We start from the raw sequence: 27,683 nt of genomic DNA, 5'->3' as shown, positions 1-27,683 counted from the left end.
TTGGAGCTCCCCTGCATTCAGCTGAACTGTGTGAATGTGAGAGTGCAGAATTTGGCCAAATAGATGTAAATTTGGGAAGAAGTCTATCACACATGCCTGGACTTGGCTTTTTCAAACATTTGTCAAAAACAAATGTTTGACCAGAGCTCTTACAGGAGGAAAAATGTTTGCAGGGTTTTTTGTCTGTTCTGAAATGTAGGTGAATGTAGTGTGGTAATGACTGTAGACTGATAACAAATGAAGCAGCTACACTAAGTCATTGGAAGAATCTAAACCACAGTAAGTCAATGATTGGAAGGACCCCATGGAGTATCGTCATTGCTGCTGAACTGACTGACAGGGATAAAAATAAATACCTTACTAATCGTCCTAGTTCTAACAGAGGTTCTTGTCATTTTTATTCACAGATTATTGAGCAGAAAATCATTCAGACCACTGTCTCTGAAGGTAGCAAGGCAATGTGTTCCCACACAGAATACCTTGGGTCTTTTGTGCAAATGAGCCCTAACAGCTTGAGAGAGTGATGAGCTTTTGGGGGAAAGTAGAGGGTTAACTGGTGACACTGTGGGACTAGCTGAAATGTGGTAGAGAAAACTGAAGACACGGAACTGGGGCAAATTGGCTGCAAAATGGTTGTGAAAACTGTTGAACCTAGGAGATGTTGGTAAGGCCTAAGCATTTTGCACTACTGAATTGTACTTACTATGGTGGTGATGGGATCCAAGGAGCTCCAACATCCACCTGGGAGTGTTGCCGCAATCCTGCTGGATGAGGGGCAGACTATTTTAAATCCTTGTCATAGGAGCTGCTTGGGTGTCTTCCCTTGTTCAGTGTTCACTACTGTTGTGCGCTCTGCAGAGGATGGGAGTTTGATACAGAATTAACTACGGAGTTGGACTGTTAGAAACGGTCCTTGTTATTTGGAAAGATGGGGGCTGTCACTTTCAGTGCATTGCCACGTGTCAGCTTTTGCAGTAGTACGTGGAGTATGGAAGACTCTACAAGTCTGTCAGATAAGTGAGTTCATTTCAAAACTTCTGACTGTGGGGCACATTTGACTGCTCAGTTTGGGATATGAGCTCACTCCTCCTGGCCTCTGTTACCTCTGGGAAATTGGCCCCCACAGTAAACAGAGAAGAAAGATTTCATACTAATAATACAAGCAACTGCCATTATCACATCATTAGTACTTCTTGTCATTTATTAAAGGCAAATAATAATTCCTTGCCATTCCCTGGTGTTACAGTAAAAATGCTCTGTAATTCTGTGTTGCAAAACCGATAAAAGCTATCAAATGAGTTCCAGAAAATGAATGGACCCCAAACCTATGAATTTCCCAGAGGATGTAGGAAGGAGTTTTTAGTCTCTGGTTTTTGGACTTGGGGACTGGTGAAAAACAAGCTATTTTACTTAGACTGAGATTGTTTGAATGACTCCGCACCTGCTCTGGAAAAGGTCTGGGAGTTGACAAACAAAAATTGTTGGAAACAACCCCCGCTTGGTGCTTCCCTATGCTTGTTACTGTGTGATCAGTAGCAAAAATCCAGTTTGCATGCATTTCTAGTATTATGATTTCTTTTTCATTCTTTTTTATTTATTTATTTATTTTAACACAAACAAACAAAAAGTCAGCTCCTAAATTCAGTGAAACTGTGAGTATTGCTCTGGTTTCTTTTCTTTTCCTCAATGATACAAGTGGACTGTGAGCTGACTAAGCATGGCTTTGGCGTTTATCTTGATATTTGGCACTTCTGTCATGACCTTTTGCAACTTTCAAGCATACCCCTTGAGAACAACCATAAAGTGATGCATATTAGAGAAGATCAAGGTTATTTAAATTCAATTATTGGTTTGGAATCAAGTTGTCTGTCAAAGTGTGAAGTAGAAATATTGTGGAAAACTCTTGTTCTTTGTGGAACACAGTTCAGTGAGATACGAGGATCTGGCATTCAAATATGAAAACTCAGTCTTAAATCTTGTGTTCCCTTGAAATAACGAAATACGTTATTTAAAAGTATATTAAAAGAGTAGAATGACAACAATAACCTTATGAATTATCTACATTATTCCCACCAATTGTATGAAATTTAAATGGAAAAAAATATTTCAAAACCAAAACTTTTCTTTTAAAGTACAAATTCTGTATGTCATTTTGTCCCATAGTGTGCTTTTATCTCCCCAAAGCTATAAACCCATAAAAGAATAGGATTTGTGGTGGTTGTAATTGGACTCAGTACAGTGTGTTACAACTGGAAATTGCTAGCCCGTAGAGAATTATTAATAAAATCAAGAATTTCAAGGATGGGGGCAGGGACAGAAGGCTGTCTTTGGATGTTTTTTCAGCATGACTTTCAACCTTGCTCAGGGGGGATAAAATGAGATGGTATTGGGAGGAAAACTACCTCACCAGAGCTTGTAGTTATTGCTGCTTTGAATGCTTATGCTGCTGCTCCACTGGAGCCAGATTGATCCATTTCTAGGCAATGGTCATTACATATCGTTTCATACAGAAAATGCAATGCTTTTCTTTTAAGTTGTCCTCTCTGGTGGATGTTGTTATGCTGAATCTTATTGCATTATATTGTAGTTTTGAAATATTAAGATATTTATATCTTTGGTAGCTACAGGAGAAGAGTGTGAATATGATCCAGTGTTTGAAAATATTTATCTTTGTGGAAGAGAAAAGTATCCTTGGAAGATGAGCTGTTCCCACTAGGGGGAAATTCTATTTTCCATTCCAGCATGAGAGGGAGATGTGTGGAGTGCCTCCAGCCTCGAGTGAGCTCCGATATGTTTAAACACTTGTGTTGGTGACAGGATCTGTCACCCCTCTTATCTGACTGACTGCCCTATTCCCATTCTAATGCAAAATATTTTTATTCCAAGTACAAATAAATTCTCTGAAAATAATGGGTTTTAAAATTGCCTTACATTACTGCATTTGAGATTTTTTTGGTGAGCCACCTGGCCTTTAAAAATATAAGCAATTAACCCCACATATTTTGATATTATTGGAGCCACTGTTTCAGGGGTTTAGTCAAATAATGCTCATCAAAGTTGAAGAAAACAGCACAGAAAAAAAGGGAAACTGAGAAGGAAAGGGGAGCCAAGGAATGTAACCACATCTTGAGACTGATTCTTTCATAGAAGAGGTATGTCAGGTGTCAGACATTAAGTGTATGTATGTTATGAGGGGTCTGTGTAGTCTAACTAGCAGGGTGCTGCGTCATACAATCATCTGTACACACCCAACAGAAAAAGAAGGTATCTGTCTCGTATACTAAAGACCTGCACTCCACCATTTAAACCCATCAGAACCAAATAACCTATCTGTCGCATTTAGGTTTTAGTCAAAACTCATGTAACTTGACCTAAGCCATTCTCTTGACTCCACCAGGCTTTGGATCAGTCCCACACGAAAAGCCTTGCTGGTATGAGCTACAACTGGCACTGTAAGAGTGGACGAGCGCAGCCCCAGTGAAAAGCCTTGGAGAAGAATGTAAGGTTTGCTGTAGGATTACTTCTGTCCCTCAATATCCATAGACAAGGACAGGCCTCAGAGGCCTTGGCCCTCGTGCGGGGTGTGCTGAGAAAACCCAGCATCTCTGCTTGCTGCCCGGGGTGATAACCTCTGGCCCCAGCACATGTCACAGCACAGCCATCAGGTGATCTTGCAAGTTGGTATGTCAGGTGCGTGCACTGTCATACGACCCAGTGTTTAAGTTCTCAAACTTTGTGAAAGACAAATGTACTTTAAAGAAACCTACTTTACTGGAAAACAGAAGGTCTGTAGTTTAATGCCACAATTTGTCTCTCTGTTACTATATGACACACAATGAAACTTATGGGGAAGAAAGTAACTTCCATGCAAGGAATATTCATGCTGTTCTCAGCAGATATCCCTCTTTATTAATTATGTACTTGCATGTGTTCAGCTGCCAGAGCCTAGTTCTTCAGTGCCAAACAAAATCGTGTAAACTTAAAGAAAATATTTCAGTTCTGGTAAAGCCTTGCAACCTCTCTAAGCCCTGAGGGTAGTACCACCCAGTCTCTCTATGCACAGAGGGGTCTTTCCCAAGGAGCGTAAAGAAGCATCACTAGTGGCTCATACTTGAGTCCAGTGAGTCTGCACACAAGAGTGAAGTTATTTGCTGAGACCTTTAAAGTACCAAGCCAAATACAACTTACAGCAACACACGGCTCTTCTGTACCAGGGACAGTGAAAGCAGAAGTGCAGGTCTGTCTTTCAAATGAAACTGCAAAAGGAATCACAAACTGCATCATCTTATGTTGCTCATCAACAGGTTTTATATTCTGTATCTGTTTTAAAAGTAGCCTGTGTTTTTCTTTCTTTTTTTTTTTTTTGGACATAGATTAATAAAGCATAGGCATGTGTTGCTGCCCACTGCTGTTTTGGACAACCCTGTCTGTGGTCAATTTGCGAACAGAGGATGCTATTGTACATCACGCACCTCACGTGCTTTGCTTAAGAATCCATAGGCTGCTGGAGCCATGCAAAACGGGCTTACATTTGTCCTCCAAACAGTGCTCCACAGTAATCTTATCCAAAAGTGAAATGCAGAGTCAGGACGTATTTCAGCAGTGAACCAAGAAAGCAGCATCAGAACAGAAACATTTTCATTGATAACAGATCATGTGGTCAGCTAGCTAAGGAGGATGAAAGAAAAAGATATTGTATCTATAAGTCTAAGTAAGCCTGTGGGTGTGTATTAAGGACTTAACTCAATTTGAAAAATGCTGCCCAAATTTGTTTCTACTGTGAGTAAAGTGTTTCTAAGCCTCAGATGAGCCATTATATTTATCCAGCATGACATCTGTTAAAATATTTTTGAATGAAGAGCCTGTATGGAGCATACATAATAAGATCGCTTTTGTGAACGTTTGTATTCCTAATAGACAAGAATGGCTCATTTGGAGCCAACCCAATTTTACCCTGTTTAGGAAGTGTGCTAAATCCCAGACGAAAACCCACAAAATGTAATTAGTGGAACAAAATTTAGTGCATATGCCCCACAGCTAGTTTTTACATTGCAGCAGCTTGGCTGTTAATTTTTCTTCTTCTTCTTCTAAGTACTGAAAACAAGGGATTATCAAGTTATGGACCTAATCACATCACAAAATCAAGTATTACTTTCCAGTGCTTCCATATCTTTTTTTAAAACAAACAAACAAACAAACAAAACTATTTTTAAAGGGACCCAATCCTCTTTTAATTAAGAAAATAGAACAAGCAGGCTCATAAACTTTGACCTTGGATTATAGTCTGGAAGGACTCAGCTAATGGAAAGGCTCCCACTGAAATAAAATGGTCAACTTTCTTGAGTAAAGATTTGTAGGATCTGGCTTCTGGTTCACCAAGTTTCAGTCCAAAGCAAATTTTACAGCCAAGTTATAAACATTTGAAAAATGGGGAGTGTAATGGAAACGCTGACACAACCTTAACCATAGAGGCATAAGTAAGCGCAGTGTTATAATCTGGCAGTGCCATTTTGACAGTGGTTATACGATAATGCAATCCAGGCCTGGAGCACTTTTAGCTAAACGTATCAATATGAGCCTAATTTACTTAGACCTTCATGTAGTCGTTCACATTAAAAATCTCTAAGACTCTGATATATATAGATCAAGACAGTTTCTTTCTCCCTGATTTATACCAGACAGGTATATGTTAAAGTACACAGTAAATAGCAAGAGTATTAAATTGCTGAGGCGGTGTTTCTTAAGACTTTTCTTCAGACCACCATTTACTAAACAATATCATAAGAGCTATATATCCTTCAGCGTGTTAATATGTAACCAGAACAAACAGAGGACATAGGAAAGGTGGAGAAAAGTTAGATATATAAGCAAGAAAAAGTGAGTTATTGATTTTATTGACTGGTCTGTTAACTTCTGACATTGCAATAAAGCCTTATTTATTTGTATACAGAAGACTCAATTACATAGATACATATCATTTTAACAACTGGGTTATTTACAGGAGAATTGCAGCTTCATAAATAATATAGCTCTGAATTTCTCAAGCTGATGTTTATCCATTGTTACCATTTAGGGATTTGTGGTGTCCACAGATGCTCTTTGGAAGAAAGTCATTAGAATAACATTAAGTGAAAACAGTGCTATTATAACAATACACAGCTGAAGTACACTAACACATACAAATGGTGTGCTTCCTGATGACTGAAATAAAGTCTATTACATCCTGTTTGCTGTATACACTAGTCTTATGAACAAGAATGTCAGCTGTACATATTATGGTAAAGGCATGGATTTTCCTTGGAGACACTTTGAATACCATTTTAATTGAGAAGACCATAAGTATGGACACAATTATTTTTTGTTTATTTTTAATCTAAATTGAGTTTTGAACCCAGACATCTCTTGCTGAGGTTCAATTTATGTGGTATATTGTTATCTGCATCATCAACAGGTCATACAGAATAACAAAGGAAACAGTCTGGGAGATTGTTAATGGAATGACTGATTGTGATCAGAAACTCACTTGGGACTATATAGTTAATAGTAAGCAAATATTATTTCCTCTAGGAATTCTTCATTAGCCAGCATGTGTTGTGATGTTAAGGAAAGGCAAGATGAGGAGAGTAGGAGCTTTTTGTGCCAATGTGAGAATGCAAGGAGACATGAAGTGGCTTTGTGCCAAACATGACATGGTTACCCTACAGAGCTTGAGTGCAGGTTCCTTCAGAATGCAGGAAAGGCAACTGCAGAGCCCCAGTTTGCAGACATTGTACCATGTCAACTGTGCTTGCCATAAAGATGGGGGCAGTGTCAGATGATACGAAATCTGTGACTGGAGGAAGCTGCATGCAGGCAATACCTGCCAATGCAGCCACTCTAATTTTACAAGCTTCTTTCATCTAGGACTTCTCTAAGTTCTGAGATACTAATCATACTCCCCAGGTGAGAGATTAAAAGGTCTGGTGGAGGTCTCAGAGGAACTCTGTGATGGTTAAACCTAATTTTTGCTTTTGTCAGATTAGCACCTGATCTCTCAGATTTCTTATTTTATTTATTTATTTATTTATTTATTTATTTTCAGTTATGACAGCTATAAGGAAAGGTTGGTGAAAGTGGTAGCTGTTTCAAACCAACCCTGATTGTCCTCTGTATCAAGGCAGGAAGGCAAGTAAAAGGCAGGAAAACTAAAAGAAAATATTAAGAACGCAGAGGGAATCCACATCAGGTGCACTGAGCCATGCGTAGGCTGCCAAGGGATCTGACTTGTCGGAAAGGTGGGCCCAAGGCCCTCTCATGCATGCAGCCAGATGCAAGACATCTGTCTAGAAGCAGTGTGACTGTTAGAGCGATGCTACACGTACGTACCAGCACAAGGTAGCACATGCAGAGCACCATGCGAACACAGCTGTGGGGCTTCCTCACCAGGACTGGCTGATGTTGGTCAGCTGAGTATATGGGCAAAGTTCAAGTCTGTCTCTATGTACCTTTAAACACTAACTTTATTTATTTATTAATTTCACGTATAGCTAAATTCTTCTAACAGGTTACTTGGGACAAAATCAGAAGGTACAGCTCTTAAAGAAATATAGAATACTTTAAAAGTGTTTTCTTTGAAAGTGTTTTTAGAAGGAATCAGTGATTACTTTTTGCCCAGTTCAGAATTATGTTTAGTAGGCACGTACACAGTCTGAGATCTGACATAATCCTCAAAATAAATAATATGAAAAATGGAAGCTGATGCTGCTTTTGTGTTGTTGTGTAATGGAGTTAGAATAATGACAGGACAATAATATAATAGAATTCTGCAAAGCCTTCACCCTGCTTGACTTTAAGTGGAAGTAAAATCTTAGAAATGAGAGGACAATAAAATAATGCTTTGTAAAAAGGATAAAAGAATAATGTTACCTAAGTCTTTTAGTGACATAAAACACTATGAATGCACTTAAATTAATAGCATCTTTTACCAGTAGATATTTTTCAATTACTGTAATGCTGAAAAAATAAACAGAACAAAAATATAAAAATGAAAAGGATGTAGGAAACTAATTTGTTTAAAAATAAGTATCTATATATAGGCAGGCATACACATGTATATGAGTGCAAGCATTCTCATGGATTAGAAACAGTTTGTGTATTCCATGTAGTTTAATCCTGTTAGGGTGTATCGCAGTGCCCTCTCTCTCAACTCTTTGAAGCAAGTTGCCCGCCACTTGGTATTTTGGCAAAGCTAAGTCGTGCAGCTTTTTTTTGCTGATTTCCTTCCTGCATGACATGTTCTTATAACAGAGGTCTTGCCATGACAAGGTGTTACTAACCAGTAGGTCTTTCATGCAGTATGATTGTCCGGGAATACATGCCTGTTATGTATAAAGCTTTTTAATCTGTGCTGTACTCTCAAACCCTTCCTAAAGAACTAATCCAACACGTGTGAAATCCAGCAGGAGTTTGACATAAAGGCAACATATTGCAGGAACATCATCAAAATGTTTGTAAGCCACTCAGTCCTTTATTTAGGGTATTTTTAGTGTGTGAAAGACCATCCTAGTGGTTTCACTATCATTGTCTAGGGTAGCTCAGATAGCTGTTTGGATGTGGGAGGCGGATGGGATGGTATGCCAACTACAAGTTCTTTAGTTTTTTGTTTTTTTTTGTATTTTGTATTTTAACTTTTGGTCTACAGAGGAGGAGTGGAATGGAAGTGGGGACAACCAAAAGTCCTTGCCAAGTGTTTTAAACGTGGTTTAGTGACAGTCAGGTTTGACGTAGCTTGCAAGATCTGGCCAGCAGAATGAATGGTCTTAAAAAAAATAAAGTGTTTGGGAATTCCTGGCAAAGCCCTTTGTAAATAGTCACTACAGTTGATTTCAGACAATAGCAAAGAGACAGAAGTTAGTTCAAGATTAAAAAGATCTGGAGGCATGTGTACCAGTAGTTTCTGCGGCTGGCAGCCACACTTTCATTTGAAATAATGGCCCACCCTGCTGAGCCACCTCATGAGGACATGCTGCAGACATCAGACAGCGCAGGCTACTTTCAAAGGGGAAGGGCTGTTGAATTTTTGTAGCTAGGAATTTTTGAAGGTACGTGTGCAGCTAAATAGGTTTATAATGTGGACTTTAGCAGCTTTGTGATTTAGCCTGATCTAGGAGCGTGGTCTCCTGCATACAGAGTCACTACTGCTGTTAAGGTTTCCTCACAGATCTTGACTGGACTCCTGCAGCATGCTGCTCTGTGGGGCAGCTCTGTCAAGAGTCTCAATAAAGTCTGAACAGCTGAACAACCTGTAATGAGACACTTGATGGAGCTGCCCCACAGGGCTGTGTAAAGAACACAGCAGAGAGTGTGAAATTGTTAAAGACACCACAGGGATGAAACCAGACAGTGAACTCAGGAGCAAGAGTGATAAACCACTGTTGCTTGACCATACTTGCTGGACAGGACACTCCAGTAGCAGTTTACATATATTGTGGGGTGCATTTCACTGAACACTGGCTCTGCTGAAGATGTCACTGCCTGGTACTTTTACTGGGTTTAAATGAACATCTCCTCCCTTAACTAGATATTTCCCACTCACTGAACCAGACAATATGAATTCCTAAACAGGCTCTCATAGGTCTGACTGGACACTAGGCTCATCCCCTCCTCACCTTACAGCTTTTTCTTTCCAGTCCCTGGAAGCTGTGAGTTAAATTTCTGTCATTAGATCAGATCAGCCCTGCCCTTTGTAAGTAAGTCTATTAAAGGAACCTCTAAAAACAAAAGAAGTCAGCCACACTACCCTTCTCTTCCCCGCAAAAGCCTAAATTGCACACTAGAGGCTGCCCACACGTATTGCCAGGTGTTCACCAGCCTGTAGTGCCAGCAGCCAACACCATAATACATAAATTGTGCAAGGTTCCCCAGGCAAACATCAATGTATATATCCTTATGAGATACCATCACAGTGTGCCTTATTTGGGGGAAGGTAGGGAAATCAGATTGGGAGGGTGAGTGTCAGGAAATTGTCCTTTTGGTAGAAAGCCCAACTTGCCCCCTACCCTGTCAAGAACAAAACTACCCGCGCAGATAAATGCTGTAAAAATCATACAGAAATGTTAGTTAGCTATAGAAAGATGGCAAACTGTGGCAGTTGTTCCAAAATAGATCTTTTTAATGTGCTCACTCTTTGGCATTTAGTAAGCTGGCAGGGATGGAAAGAAAGGGAAGTTTAATTTAGAGAAGCCTCCTGCCCTTCTTTGCTAGGGATCAGCTGCCCAACATGAAATAATAATGCATTCAACTGTCCATCTTCTGGTAAGTAACCTTTATCATCATTGCATTCACCAGCACTAACAGCAAACAGTGAGTATGAAATGTTGTATGAATTCACGGAAAACTGATAGGGTCTTTGTGACCTTAATGTGATTATATTTGTGCTAATGCATACAGTAGAAAAGAAACTGGAACTCTCAATATGAAGGGTCCAATTCATAAAAAATGTATGTACCATTAACAAGGGATTTTTATGCACTGTACTTAGGGGGTGAAAAATAGAATGAGTCTATTTTGAATAAAGAATATACTTTTGCAATTATATTCCCTCACTTTTTCTGCAGTGGCTACGCTCCTTTTCTCACATGAAGTATCTAAAGTGGAAGAATATTCACATAGGCACCAATAGGATTTTTTTGCAGTTGCAGAAAGGAAAAAGAAGAAAAGACAATGAAAAAGGAGCAAAGATGGAGATGTGAAAGAAAATTTGAGGCAGTTGGCAGAGCTGGAATTTTGCATTGTCCATGATTTTTGTGCTTTTGGTAGTTTTTTGTTTGTTTGTTTGTTTGGTAGTAAATATAACTGGTGGATGCCCATGAGAAGTTCTCTGTAGCATGAATCACTTTAATAGCTTGATTTTCATTATAAACAGTCGTGAAGGTTTAATGTTGTCAGTCCTTATCCAGAAAGATGCAGGTGTGTAAATACAAGCATATCTCTATGCATATAGGTAATGAGCACAGTCATTTCAACTACCTTATGTGCCTTGCCGGAAACGATCCTTTAGGAGGAAATATCCCCAGGGAGCCGGCAAAGGCAAGGGTTTGTGCACCGCTGGCAGACTGATTCTGAGCTCAGCAGTGATTTTGGTAGCTTTGCTGTAGCAACTGTGTGGCAGTTTCAGATAAGTACAAAACTGTGGGGTTTTACTTACTTAAGCACTGAATGATACAGTCAGTCAAGCAAATTTGCTCTATTCATTCAGCTGTCTAATTCAATCCATTTCAAAGGCAGGATTTTTAGCTTTTCTATACAAGATACTGCATTGACGTATGTGTCAGTATGTTAGATCAGTATGGTGTTTCCTTATCACACTACAAACATTTTAAAAGGTGGACTAGAAGATTTTTGTATGTAGGTAGGGAAGAATTAAGAGTGAATTAAGTTATGTAAGTTGAGACAAAGGAGAAAAATTGACATTGTGGAAAACAAGCTTGGATGTCTTAACTAAAATGATCAGCAGTAAAATAATGGTACTGATAGTTGTAACATTGCTAGGTTTCAGAGTTGCCAGGTGCTGCTGGTAACTCTGCACAAGCCCTGGTCTTCTGTTTGGTTTTCTTTGTGAGGCTGAAATCACTTCCTAAAAATAACAGCTCAGAAGCAGAGGTCAGCAGGAAAAGGTGAATTGCTTACCGATCTGTGGGTTAACTTGATATAGAGAGAAGTTTGATACGATCCAGATGAGTGAATTATATGCCACATCTTGGTCACAGACTGGAAGAAGACAACTATCTGGCTACTAAATTAAATATGAGAAGTCCGAGCTTGAATACAGACCTTTCAATGAGGGATTCATTAATCTCATTTACTTTCAGAGCTTGGTTTTCTTTGCTAAGGTTACAGGAATATTTCCTCTCGTAACCACGGGATAATACCAGTGTAAAACAAATACAACATTCAGCATAAAATTTGAATTTTATCTCCTGCAAGTATTGTAAAATTTGGATGTGTTTGTGAAATTCTGTGTAGCAATCTGATTAGTAATGATGAGGTGATTTGGAAGGGCTTCCTGCTACATGCCCAAACTCTGAGGCAGCAGGAAAATAAAAACAGTGAAATTAAGAGCTGTAGTATGGTGCTTTGTGGCAGAGTGAGGATTGCTTGGAGAGGATGTTACTTTTTTTTTTCATTAGCAGCTGCATCTTTTTTTTTCAGCTATTACATTTTGCCAGCAAGATTGCTCCTGGTATAATTGCTGACAATTAAGGATTCATATAAGGAAAAGATGAGTTACTTTAATCAGAGATGATGGACTTCCACACAGCACCTGATAATTTGAATCTTGTCAGTCAGACTATTTCATTTATTTAAAAAAGTTGTCTATTTTTTCGTGATAATATGGCTTGTGATTTAAATGCAGCTATGAAAACCCAAGCTCAGAGTGGGTTTATTTGTTTTAAAAATGTAAGACTTTTTTCTTACAGGCTCACATGCTCACTTTCATGATTTCATTCTTAAAGCTGTATCTTTAATGTGAGTATGTTCAATGGGAAAGAAAAGAAGTCTACTCTTGATTTCTAGTTACAGTTGCTGAGAGTTGCAAGCAATTTGCTGTCAGCCTGTGGAACTGTATCTGAGTGTTTTAATATGAGCGGTTGCTTTCAACACTATGCTTTTTATTAGTAGTGATTCATTTAAAATCTTTGCTTAAATGTGTATTTCAGAAGGATTTACATATTCTTTTGACTACTGAAAATCTAGTGTTATTAAATTTAATCCTGCTTGTTTTTCAAAGCCCTGAGCACTAAAGAGAGATGGCTGAATATCTCCTGGGTTCTGGTACAAAGATGAGACATGTTAATTCTGAATTAATTTGTTGAAGACCGCGAAGAAGTTAGTTGTGTCCAGATCATCTGCTGAGGCTAGCCCCATGCTGTGGTTCAAGCATTGACATTGAGTGGGACTTGGAGCAGAGTTTGAGAGGAGGCACAGGAGCAGGTGAGGAGGCACAAGAGCAGGCACAAGCACGCTTCTGCATCTGAGTCAAGAGGTCGAGGAAAGAACCGGACGGAGGTGTTTAACACACGCCATCACGTCTCCTGCAGTGCTTCTCGGTGTAGTCACATTTGCCAGTCAGTTCCAGGTTCCCGGCCAGAATCGGACACGGTGTGTGCCAAGGGCTGCTGGGACGTGCAGTGCAAAGCATGCAGGTTCACCTAGCCAGGGATGCCCCGAGCATGTTGTGCTTTGACCCAACCCACACTCCTTTCCTGAACAACGTAACTACAGCTGAAGAGATATGGGTACCTAAACCGTGCTGATTTGAGAATCTGGATGCAAATCCCTCAGTTCATTAGGTGCCAATTTGTAAAGGGGGGACTGGAGCCCCCCTCGTGGAGCGGGGCACCGTGAGATAAAGACATAGGGAGCTAAGTTACCTGTTAGGTTGCTGAAGATGCGTATGAAACAAAACAAAGTAAACTGGAAAGCCTCATTATAACTAGTGCATTTGCAGCTGTAATTTCACATGAGGCTTGGAGGCCTTGGGATGTGAAATTTTTTTCCCTTCTGATATTCCTCTTGTGGTTTTCTCATTTTCAAGCTATGTATTGTTGAACAAGATTTTTGCTTGCTTTTGGGGATTTTATTTTATTTTTTTGATAAGGGAAGATTAAGGTTGCCTTTGTTTTACTTAGCTTTATTTTAAATAATATTTTATTTTAAGAGGGTTATTTTACAATGTTTACAGTGCACTTCAATTTTTTATTATGTCATGCCCTCTCTGCCCCTTGGCGGGATGAGGGGTGAATGTATGTATTATATAATTTATAATTAATTTATGATGAATCACATATGATGAATACTGCTTATTAAATATTAAAGCCTTGTCTACAGTCATGCTGTACCATGGCAGTAGCACTCCCGTCTGTTCCTGTGGTTGTACTGAGCAAGTGCATGAACTTGGGCTGTGATGGCAGTGCTCAGTTATAAGAAAAATTTTAGCTCCCTGCTTAGGCTCATGGTGAATGGAGAATTACCTCTGTTTTCAGATCGGGTGCCCTGTTTCCGCTGTCTCCCTGCTCCAGGTGCACTGATGCAATCACAGGTGTAATGAGAGTACCAACTTTCCAAAACCTGCTTGAGAGGAGAGGAGGTGCTGCTGGTAGCTCCCCAGCTCTGTTTCTTGCCATGATCCCCCTTGCTGGTAGAAAGCTGTACAGCATTGGAGGATAGCCCAGCAGGAGGTAACAGCCTGGATCTGGACAAGTGGAAAATCTAGGCTAGGTTTTGACAGCTCATTTTTATTAGTAAGGAGTGGAATTTGGACAGTGGAATAATTTACCTGCAGAGGTCATTCCAGCACCTGGAAGTAATGAGCCACCAAATAAAGGTGGGAAAACTGAGGGGAAAAATAGTGTGGGGGCAAACACACTGCTAGGTTAGGCCAATGGTTTTAACGAGGTTTTTCTTCCGGCTGAGTAACAATGAGTCTGTGAATCAGAAATAGTGCATGTGACAGAGCTCTCCCAGCTCTTCAGATTTTCTGAACTCAGAGGAATCCACCCCATTAACGTTATTAGGTAGAAAAGGAAAAGTAGCCTTTTAGTGGGGTTTTGTGCTGTACTTGGCCTTCCTGGGAGCTTTGACCTATGCTTCTTGCTGAAGACAGTGTACAGTAAGGAACAAATACTGTCACTCTGTGTGATGCAGCAGAACTTAACCCTGAAATTCTTGCTTCTCCGTATTTACTGCCAGCTCAGCAAGCAGATTTTCCTGCATGTTTTGAAAAAAATATTGACTCTTGAGAGACTGTTATAGCAGGTAGATTGTGAGGGGACTAAGTACCTTGTTAAGTGTATGAGGAATAGATGAGATATATTATGGGGTAATACATAAAGCATGGGGAAAAGTGAGAATGTCATTCTGAGAATAGGGTATGCATAATTTCATACAGGGTGCTATGTAAGACCACATTCGTGCACGTGAAAGTGTGTGCTATTTTACTGGCGTGCCCGTATCACATGGGAAGTGAGCTAGAAGAAGGAGGCAGAGTGTTCAGGCAACAGAATTAATAGATATATCATCTGCAATGAGTGACCGTATGAAAGGAATGTAATTCTAAGTGATTCCAATTAGTGCAATGCAAAAAAGGAGTGCAATTAATTTGGCTTTATGATCTTGTATAACCCAGTTGTACAACATACAGCTTGTGAGATGAAATATTGCAAAATCCTTAGGGTACAGATAAAAGAAAACAGTGGTTCTTAGGATGGCGGTACCATGTTAAAAATAGGAAAGCGAAGGCATATTCATTTGGAAATTCTTATTTATTCTCTGGGAGCTCAAGATATAGTAACTGCAATTAAATCTAATTCTAGTAAATATTTGACTCCAGATTTGCACTTCTCCCAAAGCTTTCATAGGGCAATTTAATGACATGACAGATTATCAAGAGCTTGTTTTAATACTAACTAAATCACAGAGAGATCTTAGGCCTTAAAATTGCATAAACAAAATTGATTTATAAGACTTGATCTTAATGGGGAGTGATATATACATTGGTGTTGAATCTTTGATCTAATATCACTTTATATATGAGCTGTGATGAAAAGATTAAAATACAAAATGAGAACAAGCAAAAAACCCAAACCTATAACATCATGTGGAAATTACCTAGAGTAAAATTGTGTTTAGTAACATAGCACCTTATTGTGTATAGGAGGAGTCTGTACTGAAGAAAACCTATGTTTGGTCTTAAGGGTGGCAGCAGGACTAGGATTGTAATGCATTTGAAAGAAATGTTTTTCACTGAATCATGCATATCTAGTTACGTTTCTTTTAAGAAACTCAGATGAGTAAATTGAAGACAAAAAATATAGTGACTGCGTCTCTTTTTGCATGTTATTAGGCAATTGTTGGTGTGCTCACCAGTTATAGTAGGTCATCTTATTCTCATTATTAAATCGGAGTGGTCATGAAAATGCCAAACACATTTTTATAGAATTCACTTTATAAAATGTCAGCAAGTCTGTGTGTTTTTATTGGTTCCAAATCAGATATTTCAATAGAATGTTTGTAAGTATTCCCAGAGCAACGTCCATTTCTGATTTGAGACCTCACAAATATATTACAAATTAATCAGATTTTCTGATTTCTGCATAGTAACTCTGCACACTTATTATTTAATCCTATTCTAAAATGCTCTTATGATTGACACCTTGCTGTAGAGATAGAAGTCAATTGAATAATATGTAGCAGTCAATTTTATTTGTACCTTAATGTGCCAAAGTATTTTTTTTCACATTTCCATTATTTATAAGTCTGTCCCCTTAGAGAATATACAGAAGAATTTGTTTTAAATGAGCTGATAATACCCTCTTTAAAATTTATAAGTATGACAGAATTGTATCTTTTTTCCTTAGCACACCATGGCGTGCCAATAAACTGGTTCTGAATTGTCTTGCACTTGCTATTCATAGGACAAACAGTGGAAAAGAGCATCTTGTTAAGGCTTACTTAGAATGGGATTTCAACCATGCATCAGAAAAAAAAAATAACAGAACAAAAACTGTAGTAACTAACTAGGAAACCTGAAGTCATTGCCAGGATTTTCTTTGTAAAAGACCATAGTAGTCGTGCAGCTACTTCTGATACTCACTGTCATTCTTTCGGCTTCAAAGATAAACGTGGGCCTGACTCTGCCATCAGTGCTGAAAAAGTTTGTAGATTGATGTAAGTCCTTCACTTGGAGGAAGTGGACAATTTGGGCTTAGTTTTCAAAACATCTTAGTACTTTCTTGCAACTGATAGGACATTTTCCTTTCTCTTGTCCTTTTAAAATCTGTTTTGCAGACTTCAGCAAAATCCAGTAGGGCTGGACTCTGTTCTGTGCTTAGCAAGTCATTATCGCCCAGCATATAGTTCGATTGTTGGATATTGATCATCTCAATAAATGCTCAAAAGCCTTGGTTTCACAGAATTTTGCTCTTCCCCCACATACGATATTGAAAACAGGGGGAATTGCTGTCATTTGGAAGCATACTTGTTCTCAGCCTTTTTCTTGTGCATCATACAGCCTTTTCTGCCTCAGTAAGCGGCAACAGAAAACTTTATTAAGATACAAAGTATATGCGATTTGATTGTTTTTCAGATAATTTTTGCTTTCAGAAATTAGAAAGGCTGATGGTCACCTAAGCGTAAAAAATGCAGTTCCCGCACACACGGAGTGCTCATGTACTGTATGTAAATTGATGTATAATGCAACTCGCATTAGCTGGGTTGATGATAGCTTCAGTTTCACTGCTGTCAGATTTTTGTATCTCCTTGAAAGAGTTGGCTGGTCTGAATGAATGTTAGCATAATTTATGCAGCTGATAAGTGATTTGAGTGCTTGAGTTATTGATAAAGCACTTTAACATATCATTTTCAGCTTGATGTTATGTGACATCAGAGTAGAAGATAATGTGCCAGTCCTCAGGCTTGGTATTAAAGACGATCTCCTCTTTGAATTCTAGAGGCCAGAGGAAACACAGTGCTGTCTGATACAAGCCCAGGTGACCAGCACCAACCCAGTCAGTCCCATCCTGCATTCCCTGTTGGACCTCAGGTCAGTATCTTTCCTTTAAACTAATTGGGGCATGCAATTTGATGAAAAGTGAGTAATTGTGATTGATCATCTTTTATCTATGTAATGTGGAAAACGTGATTCTATTTGGCTGCATTCTGTGTTACAAAAAGGGAGCATGTATGTATGTATCTTCTGTATGTTTTAAAAGGTATTTGTCTGGAAAGGTTAGCTTTTTGTATGTTTTTCCAAAATAAATGTAAGCAGCTTTGCATATTTAGGAGGTTAAAATATTTGAACTTCTCATAGATGTTATTTTTGAAATACAGGTCATGATTTAATATTAAAAAGCTAGTGCAATTTTAATGCAACCTTATTGGCTCTGACAGTTCAGCGTGTCACACACAGCTCTTGCATTAGTAAAGGCATTTCATTATTTTTTATGCCAGATATTTATTTTCTTTACGGCAAAATGTAAGCATAATAGCACGACTCAGTTAAACCTTTTAAAAGATTTTCCATATCGCTTCATAGTTTTTTCCAAGTTCAACCATACTCTAAGAAGATACTTAATGTTCTTCCACTTCACAGGACGGTCTTGCATACTGCTTGGTCCACACAGCTTCTGGTAATTGTTGCTGTAGTGTAGTCAGCTCCTACCAATCAACATACAACTGGGAAAACCTGTGAAGTGTTGGCATTTAGATATTGGTAGGCCGACTTGAGTTAGGCCTTCTTGTGTTCATGAATTATTTTCAGTGCCTGTGTAATGAATTTTCCAGTCTAGATTCAACTGGAATTGCTACGATGCTACATGGCAGTTAGGCTTACAGCTTCAGTCTGTCAAGTTTGTCAAAGCTTTTTGGGTTGGTAAAAAAAAGTATGTTTGAAGATATTGGAGGCAGGGCATGTCTATACTGGAACACTAAAGGATCCCAAGCAGAAGTATTAATGTGTAATACTGAGCTGTGCACAGTAAAATAGGCGTGCTGTCTGTGTTTCATTACAGCCATTACTGACAGCCCAACAGTTAGCCTCAGCAGTAGCAGGGGTGATGCCAGGAGGCACTCCAGCCCTGAATCAGCCGATCCTTATTCCTTTCAACATGGCTGGGCAGCTGGGGGGCCAACAAGGACTGGTCCTAACTCTACCTACAGCAAATCTCACCAACATCCAAGGGCTGGTAGCAGCAGCTGCAGCAGGAGGCATCATGACTTTGCCATTGCAAAATCTACAAGGTAAGTCATCTTCAGCATTTTTCTAGTAGAGTCTTTTGCCTGTTTGTGTCACTTTGTCTCTTTTAAACAGAGCAATCTCTTTATCCGATGAAATGTTGCTCTTGATACTTATTGAAAGTTAATGCTTGGATTGGTTTTGAATCCTTGAGAGATACTTAAGGGATAGTTGCATTTTTACAGAACTGGAGTGGAGGCTGGATTCTTACATTCTTTAGGTCAGTACTGTAAAGTACTTGAATGATTCATTAGCCTTTTCTGTCATCAGTGATCAATGTTCTTTACTCACAGTTCAGTTGAAAATTTCAAATAGCAGCATGAAGACAAGTACTCTGTTTCACCATTGCTGATTAGAGTAGCTGAATGAATAAAGGCAACTAAAAGCACAGTATTGCATGAAAATCACTTTTTAAAACCTTTTATTATAAAATCAGAGTTTCCTCAGTTAGCTGCCATTACTGCCCAGGATATGCATTCTTGTACTTTCTGTGGGAGGTCTGCTTTATCAATAAGGTTCTGCCATCTGTCATCCAAGCTGTTTGGAGGAGTTGCATGACTCCAAACCACAGAAGCAAAAAGTTCGTCATTGCAACAGTCCTACACTAAGGTATTTGCTGTATTCTCATGGCCTAAAATCAGACTGAAAAAGCAGTTCTATGAGACACTGCATGCCTGTTTTCCCCTATCGTTCTGTTCTGTTAGAAACAGTACTCAATTGAAACACATATGTTATGAAATACAGATGTATTTATTTAATAGTCCTAATTATCTTGGTTGCTTCTCAGAAGGCAGATGCTGTTGAACAGAACTGAACCAAGTATAGTTAGATAAGAATTAGCCAAAATATTACGAGAGAATTGTACAGCTTTAAAGGAAGAGGATGGTAAGGAAGTGACTGTCCAGTGTGGAAGTAGTAGAGGTGTGGGCAGGAAATATCAAAATAAAACTTTAGCTCCTTCAATTTGTTTTTGTTGTTGTTGTTTGCTTTGTTTATTTATGTATTTATTATTTCTTGCTGACATAAGTGGTAGGAAGCGTTTACCACAGACAAAATGGTAATTTTATTAAATGAATGCTCTACACTGCACCCTAAGTAGTTTTTGGGTGATTATGCTATGGTTGCTATTGATTACTTGATGAATGGTTTGAAGCACCAAATCCTACAGGTTGTGAAACGGCAAAGGGAGAGACAGCTCATGTGTTGAACAAACTCCCTTATGAACTACATGCACAGTACTCTCACCTGTTGGAGCAGCTACTTGCCTTTACCTTGTGCATGTTTTAAAGTTTAATGTCAACAGACCTCTCTTATCATAGTTGTAAATGGTTTTCACTTTAATGTTTAAAATAATGTCTCTCTCATACCATTAAGCTGCACAGAAGAACCTGTCATTCATAAATCATAGATGAAAAGGACACACTAATGCACAAATTTTGCTTGTTTAAAATTTGAGAGTGCATGTAAAGTAGGGAACTGAAGATTAAAAAAATAATGCAGGAACAGGAGTGGGTAAAAGCAGATATAACCAAGTGAAGGGGAAGTGGCTTTTTAGCGTAGGTGGATGATGAAATCTTAATGAAGAAACAGGCATTATAAAAATGTATCCTTCCACTCTGGAGTGCTCCAAGTTATGTCTGCTGTGTATGTAGTAGTATAAATAAACATAAGCTCGTGCAGTTCTTATGTCATTTATTCACCCTGCGTTACCAAACTGGTAGGGATTAAGCCAGGCAACCTTTGCTCTTTAGTTTACCTATAGGTATGTAATTGCTAGCTAGAAGGTGCAACTCTGCTGCCAAATAAATGTTTCAAGCATTGACTTTATTAGGCAGAAAGTTTTCCTCTGTAGTCTTTACTGGTAGATACAAGCATGGGATCAAATAGGGACTTGCTTGGTCATCAGGTGCAGTTCCCCGTCCATGAGTTAAGTTAGCTGCTTTGCTGTTTGTCTGCTTCTCTCCCCTCCCCTCCCATTCCTCTAAGCACCTCACAACTTTGTATATACACTTGCAATATCCAGGTGACGAAAGGAATTTCCGTTGCCTTTGTTATTTGGAAGTGGAACTGATGCACAAAGAAACCAAGTAACTTGGTTAATATAGGACTTAAGAGCCCTAAATCACAGTTGTAAGCTTCTCTTGCTTGCTATATAGCCCACTACCCACCCAATGCATATGTGAATGAAGGTAAGAGTTTGGTGAGAATGCGTTTTCTAGAGAATATCTTTAGCTGTGTGATATCATCAGTTCTGTTGAAATGACTGATTTCTGGTCCATGTGTTTCATGGTTATTTGAAAGACAATCATAGCGTGTGCGTTCCATTTTGTAACCAGCACTTTTATAGGTATATTCATAGTATTCAAGGCAGTTTGGGTAGTTCATGCCCTGTGTGTGAAATCAGACCATATTCATCGACTTTCATGTCTCTCAAACCTTATAGTGACAGTGTCAACATAGATGACTGAGGGGCATGTTTTCATACAGTTTTCTAACCTTTCTCATTATTCTTGTTGTTGTAACATCTCCTTTCCCTAAATTTTCAGTGCAGTCAAACATAGATGTCCAAAGCTGCTGTGAGCACATTCTTTTCCAGTTTTGTTCTCTCATCAGTAAACTTCTAAAACTCTTCATCCCAAACTAGCCTTGCCACTTAATTGAGAAGGCACCCTAAAGACTTTTTGAATGATGCATGAATTCAGAAAAACTGATCTAATGGAATGCTTTAATGGGTGTAATTCCACTAAATTTTGTGTGATGTATGTATATATTTAACTGATTTTCTTCTTGGGGACTTTCAGCTCTGGTTCAGGGTGGTAAGTATGAGACCTTAGGGTGATAGGATGAAACAACTTGCTTGCGGAAAGAGAAAAAACATTCAGTGATAGGAATCATAGATATGTTAACTATTTGAAAAGAGAATACAAGAGTTCTTTAAAAATTTGAGACATTGGTAAAATGGAGTGATTAATGATATGAAAATTACTCTCAAAGTATGACTTATTTAGTGAAATTACCTATTCTTCAGTTGTCAGCTACCTATAAATAAGTTTTTTTTTTTTTACTTTTTTTTTTCTGTTAAATTGTTGAGTTTCTGTATGGGTCTAATCCACCATTAAGTCAATAGGAATTTTGTTGCTGTAAGTGAAGAGAGGTTTAAATTGTAAGCTTCTTTTAAAACTATTTTTCTTGATATGTGCTTGATTATTCTCTGTTCATTACAGTGTCATTTGTCATACACAGTGCTGCACCATATCTGTTCCCTGAGCAAAAAAGTCAAATGTGTGTGAACAGAAGTAAGATGAATGTGTAAATTCTTGCTGTGAACACTTACATAGAAATACATTTTCATCGGCTCCTATTAAGCAAATTTAATATGCACAAGGAATATGCAAAGTATACAGTTTACTGAAATGCCAGGGTGTTGGTGGCAAAATAAAGCCATCTGCTTTACAGTAAACGGAAATCTCTGAACATACTACAGATTCACCTGTGGAACTTTGGCTTGCCATCAACAGTCTTTTGATGAAAGCAAATAAAATCAACAACCATATCTTTTTATTGGAATCCACTAAAAGTACTGAAGGTAAGAGTTTAAACACCATCCAAGAAAGTTGTTATCCCTATTCCCAGACACATACAAACCTGCTTTGCTCTGACCATTTCTAGAATTATAGCTGGAGCAAAGCAGTGCTTTTCTAAACAGCAAAAATCTGGAGGTATCACAATAGCAATTGTGAGGTTGTGGGAAGGGAGGTAGATACCCTACAGGATGATGTGTTGCTTACCTGTAGCTTTTAGTCCATTGCTTCTTGGCCTGTCCTTATTGAATAATGCAGAAAACACTGCCATTTTATCACCCAAGCAGTTGTTCATCAATATACATTTTTCTGACTTTGGGAAACATTTTTCTGGGCTGAATAATTTAAATTTCTGCAGCTCCTTTGCCAGATCAGTTTTCTCTAAGTTTTGTTGTTGCTTTTGTTTTTGTTTTGGTTATCCTTCTCAATGGTCTTTCCAAGGGACTATTTTTAGAGCTTAATCTCAAAGTATTCAATAATGTCCTGAAGCTGCTATTAATGGAAAAGAATTATCTCCTCAAACCCATCTTCCTTTTCTAGATCAGTGTAGTATTTCTGTATATCTGAATAGAAAGATACTTTTAGGGGGGCTGAGTTTGTTCTGTCTTATTTTCTGAAGATATTTTTAGCCCTCATGAGTCCACGTTGAAATCACTGAGAAATGAGAATGTATTGCAGTGCTGAAGAGCTGTCATTCTCAGACTGTCCTCTTGTTTTGTTCAGTTTTCCATGACAGCCAATGAAGTTTTGGCTAAAAAGTTAATGTTATTTTAGCTATCCTTTTAGTAGGTATATATATTTTTGAAATGAGAAGGAACTAGTGCAAGTGTCATTTTCCAGCTCACTGCTGGCCACACAGCCTATGTGGATAAGACTTTGGGAATGGATATGAATTTGGGAATCTCTCTGTGAAGGGTTGGCCCAAATATATTACATCACATAACAACGGCACAACAGCATTTTAGACTTTTCCACCATAGCAGAGCTTGAATGATATTTGAACCTCAAAAGAAATCAACAAATTGGAGATTCTAGCCTCGTAGCACGGAAGCTTCATGTGTTTTATTTCCACTACACTTTGTACTGTTCCTAAAGTGGGTGTCAATAATTTATTTCCAAATCAGAGTTTCTCAATCTTGAGTTCTGAAAGAAATGAGAACAAACTATCTCCCCAAATCATTAGAGAAAGGCTTCAGTGCTAAAAGGAAGCCTTGCATGGCTGAAAATGTGAAATCATTAAATTACATTATTTAAACAGCAGCAGGTCATATTTTAGCTACAATACCATGGAAGGGGAAATGTATTAAACATCTCAAGAGCTAGGAGACAGCCATTAAAATATACTGATATGGGTAACAGTAGACATAGATAACAGTAGAAAAAATTTAAAAAGCTTTGTGTTGTTTTTTTTTTTTGTGTGTGTGTGTGTGCATGATCAGTCAAAATGAATGTTGGGTAAAGACATAATGGTAACAAAAAGGGAAAAATGTATTGTTTACATTTATTAGATCTTATTTCATCTGAACATAGATTTGTATCATTAATTGTGCAGCAGATAAAATAAAAATGCTCTGTCTCCATTCCCCCATGTACACAGACCTTAAAAATCAGAAATCAGAGAGAGATGAAAAATAAGAAAGACAGAAAAGAAGTAGACTACAAACCTCAATCGCTTACTGATCTAGAGTCCAAATTCCAGTTTTTAGAACATTTTCTCCTTTTAACTAAAGTGATGCAGTCCCTATTCATTTGTATTCCCCTTCAAGTAACATGAAATAGCTTTCAGAGTCTACAGAAAGGCAGTGTTTCACTTATGTATTTAATGAGCACCAATGTCAGTAATAATCAAAATGATGTTTCACTTAGAGGAATAGTTTATTCTCAGGTACTTCTGCAGTGTACTAACATAACCAGAACAAGAATGACAAGAACCAAGAAAAGGAGCTGCACTTGCTATCAATTTCAGTGAAGCCCTCAAACCAAATATACCTCCGCTATCACTGTACAAATACGCATAATACAGTCACTGGGAAGGGCTCTCTCATGCAAAGAAGGGGTTAACCGCTAATCTCCCTATCTCAGTACGTGGAAAGAAATAGGAGAGATCTGTGCATCCTTAGGCATAGTGTGGTATACACAGAGTGCCTATGGATTAGCAGCCACTAGAGGAGGCTTCCTCAGGCTGACGGCTGCATTCCTTCCAAATTGTGCTGTACGGGAACTGAAGTAACAGGCAGAGAGATCCCTAAAGACGGAGTATGCAGAAGGTTTTGTGCCTCCACCTGTTGGCCCAGGAAACATAGTTTGTGAGGCCTAACATTTGCTTTTGGGAAAAAAAGGCAAAAGCTGCCTTTGGAAGGAAGTGTAGAAAGAGCCTTAATAGTCTGATTTTCCATTTGTGATGTTTTTCCCCACCATACAAGACTTCTCCTGTGGGAATGATGTGGTCCCATGTTAATTGTTCATCTTGTTCAGTGGCAAATTGCTGCCTTCACAGAAGGAATGTGAAAGGTTCAGGGCTTTATTAGCTGCTAGTTGTTTATTGATCACTCCCAGTGTGTTAGCTATTTGTTGTTTGGATTTTTTTTGCCCCGTAAGTTAAAGGCCTACCATCAGAGGCATTAAAATGCAGTAGTATTAATGTTTGTATGTTCTGTTGTTGACTTCCACCCAAAATAGACCTCAGACATGCCTGTTTTTTCACTACTAGTGGCTATGGAGCAACATTGTTGAGGAGTAATGAAGTGATGTAGATCAAATTAATTCTGAAATCAAAGTGTTCACACCTACTTGAACTTTGCAGGCCAAGTTTTGTCAGGGTCTAAGTTTCCAAACTTGTATGCCAAGAAGCAGATGGGAAAGACAGAAGTGGTCTGTTCCTCTCCTGAGTTTCCACCCAAAACCTACTGGTTAACTACTTTCTAGCAGACATGACCCCTAGGCTAGGAGTTGTGGAGTGCCTGGTGTTGAAGACCTGGGCATTTCTGGGAATGTACCCCTTTATTCAGCATGAGTTATCCTTCTAGACCTGACTTAGACTGATACTGCTCCTGGCAGGAATATTCTGTGTGCAGGGTTATAAATGAAATTTCTGTCAACCAGAACATGGATGCATTTTAATGCTGCTTTTAAAGTATATCTTTGCACCTGTTTCCAGGAGCCTTTAATCTTCTTCTTGAATTTAGACCGTGACAATTTAAATTAATGTAGAGAAAACTCATTCCAATAATGTTAAGCACTTAACTTACTGTAATCTTACAAAAGCCACAAAATTGGGAATGCAAGTAAAAATCCTAGCTGGTGTTCGTCACTCTGTTCCTCACCTCTGCATTGTAGCATACAGGCTACATGCACTGGTGGATCACATGCAAATAGATAGGTACATCCATATGGTATATGCATATATGACTCATAGGCTGATCCAAGACTCCTAACTGCAATACAGTGAGTCACAGAAGGATTACCAGGATGGATTTGCAGCCTTCACTCTTAATTTCCTTGCATTGGTGGATTTAAGTCAGATATTTATAGTCTTTGTGGTTTAATTTCCTTTGTTTTCCTATGGTGTTTGTATTAATAAAATCCCAATGATTCATGCTTTAAAAACTCCCTGGATAAAAACTCGTGTTCCTGATAGACCAGTGAGATTCTAATCAAGCACATATATATTTAGGGACTCACAAAAACAACAAAGTCTTTATTGACCAACTGGGTTTACAGGCATTTTTAATAGTGTAAATTTTGAATCCATGGACCATACAAGTTAACACCCTGGAAGCCAATTTTTTAAATTAAATTTCTTTGAAGTCTACAGAACCACAGACCTCTTTTTTTTTGTTGTTGTTTTCTTTTGTTTGTTTTTATTGTCGTGGTAAGTTCTGAAAATGTCTTGTGACTTTCTTATCACAGCAAGATTATGCATTTTGAAACTTTTTACAGCATCTTTTTCTTTCTTGCGAAAAGTTTCTGCCTGCCACTCAGATTGGTTTAGAATGGAAACAGAGCCTGTCTGGTGACATCACAGAATCATAGAATCTTTCTGGTTGGAAAACACCTTCAAGATTATCAAGTACAACTGTCAACCTGACCTACCAAGTTCCATCACTAAACCATGTCCCTTAGTGCCATGTCTGTGTGTCTCCTAAATGCTTGCAGGTATGGGGACTCCACCACTTCCCCAGGAAGCCTGTTCTGATACTTGACCATCCTCTCCATGAAGAAATTCTTCCTAATAACCAATCTAAACCTTCCCTGGCACAACTGTACCTTGTCCTTGTGCTGTATCACTTGTCATCTGAGAAAAGAGATGTGAAATCAGAAATGATGAAAGTGAAACTTGCTTGGCTTTTCTTGTCCCCAGATCTCCATGTCATTTTATGTCCTTTGGATAGAATCCTCTACCCATGGAGATCTTTATGCCCCAGTCTCATTTTGCTACCGATCCCTGAAGCTTTTTGCATTCCTGAAACTTTTCGTCTTTACAAGTGCTCTGACAGATGGAGCAGAGAGCAGAGTCGCAAGGCCTGTGTTCTGTTCCACCCTAGACATCTTACGTGAGGGCAAACAATTGACACATTTTCTACAACTCTTTTACCACCTGTAAGTGAATGCTGATTGTTAGTGCTATGCTTTCCTACAAAAGTGGCTTTAAATCCCTACTGTTAAATGTCCTCAGATGCAGCTAGGTCTTGATTAATTGTACCTTTAATTCTTAAATTTTGTTCTGGTTCATAGACCTAAAACGAGCTAGGGGCTAGGCCCATTAGTGAATTCATTTTCTGGAATAGTAAGGTGAATTTTCCTTATTTGGGACTTGCTATCCAGCCAGCAGATGGATTGTAAGTTTTCACCAAGGCTAATAAGATTCATCACAGTGTGGATTCTAAATCTGTTGCCTTTCTTGTGTTTATTTGCTTATTTATTTTAAGATAAATATTGCTTTCGTACTTACTAGGCTTTAGATTTGACATATTCTACAGACTCTTCTTTCACTTAGTTGTTATATTTTGTTAGGGTAGGTTATACAGTGTTAAAAAGAAATCTTTGGCATAAAAACAAGCTTCTCATCTCAATTCCGTGATATAATTCTGTTCAAGTTGATGCTGATGCTTTGGATTTACAGATTCTGACCCTTCAATGTCTTTCCCTTTTCTTTTCTCAGATACTATTTCTCCAGTCCCTTTCCTCATCTGTTGCTGGTTGTTCCTGTCCATCCAGTATATTCCACCTTGGTTTTTAAAGTTATTCACAACCCAAATATTCCTGAATGTATTTTATACTGTGCAACTGATTTCCCATTATATCAGCAGTAATAAATGAAGAAGAGGTAA

The 27,683-nt window shown here is 38.5% G+C and overlaps 1 protein-coding gene across 2 annotated transcripts in view; it reads left to right on the top strand.

Moving 5' to 3' along the window:
* Positions 1-27,683, top strand: part of POU6F2 (POU class 6 homeobox 2) — a 262,108-nt gene that overhangs the window by 54,168 nt on the left and 180,257 nt on the right. For both annotated transcript variants that reach the window (XM_035552533.1, XM_050708560.1), the window contains exons 2-3: positions 17,490-17,581; positions 18,549-18,777. In XM_035552533.1, the coding sequence (XP_035408426.1) occupies positions 17,490-17,581; positions 18,549-18,777 (321 nt within the window). The remainder of the gene's footprint in view (positions 1-17,489; positions 17,582-18,548; positions 18,778-27,683) is intronic.

This window comes from Cygnus atratus, chromosome 2, assembly GCF_013377495.2.
Source record: "Cygnus atratus isolate AKBS03 ecotype Queensland, Australia chromosome 2, CAtr_DNAZoo_HiC_assembly, whole genome shotgun sequence".
Lineage (NCBI taxonomy): Eukaryota > Metazoa > Chordata > Aves > Anseriformes > Anatidae > Cygnus > Cygnus atratus.
The sequence above is the reverse complement of the archived record's forward strand: the minus strand, read 5'-3'. Positions and strand labels throughout refer to the sequence as shown.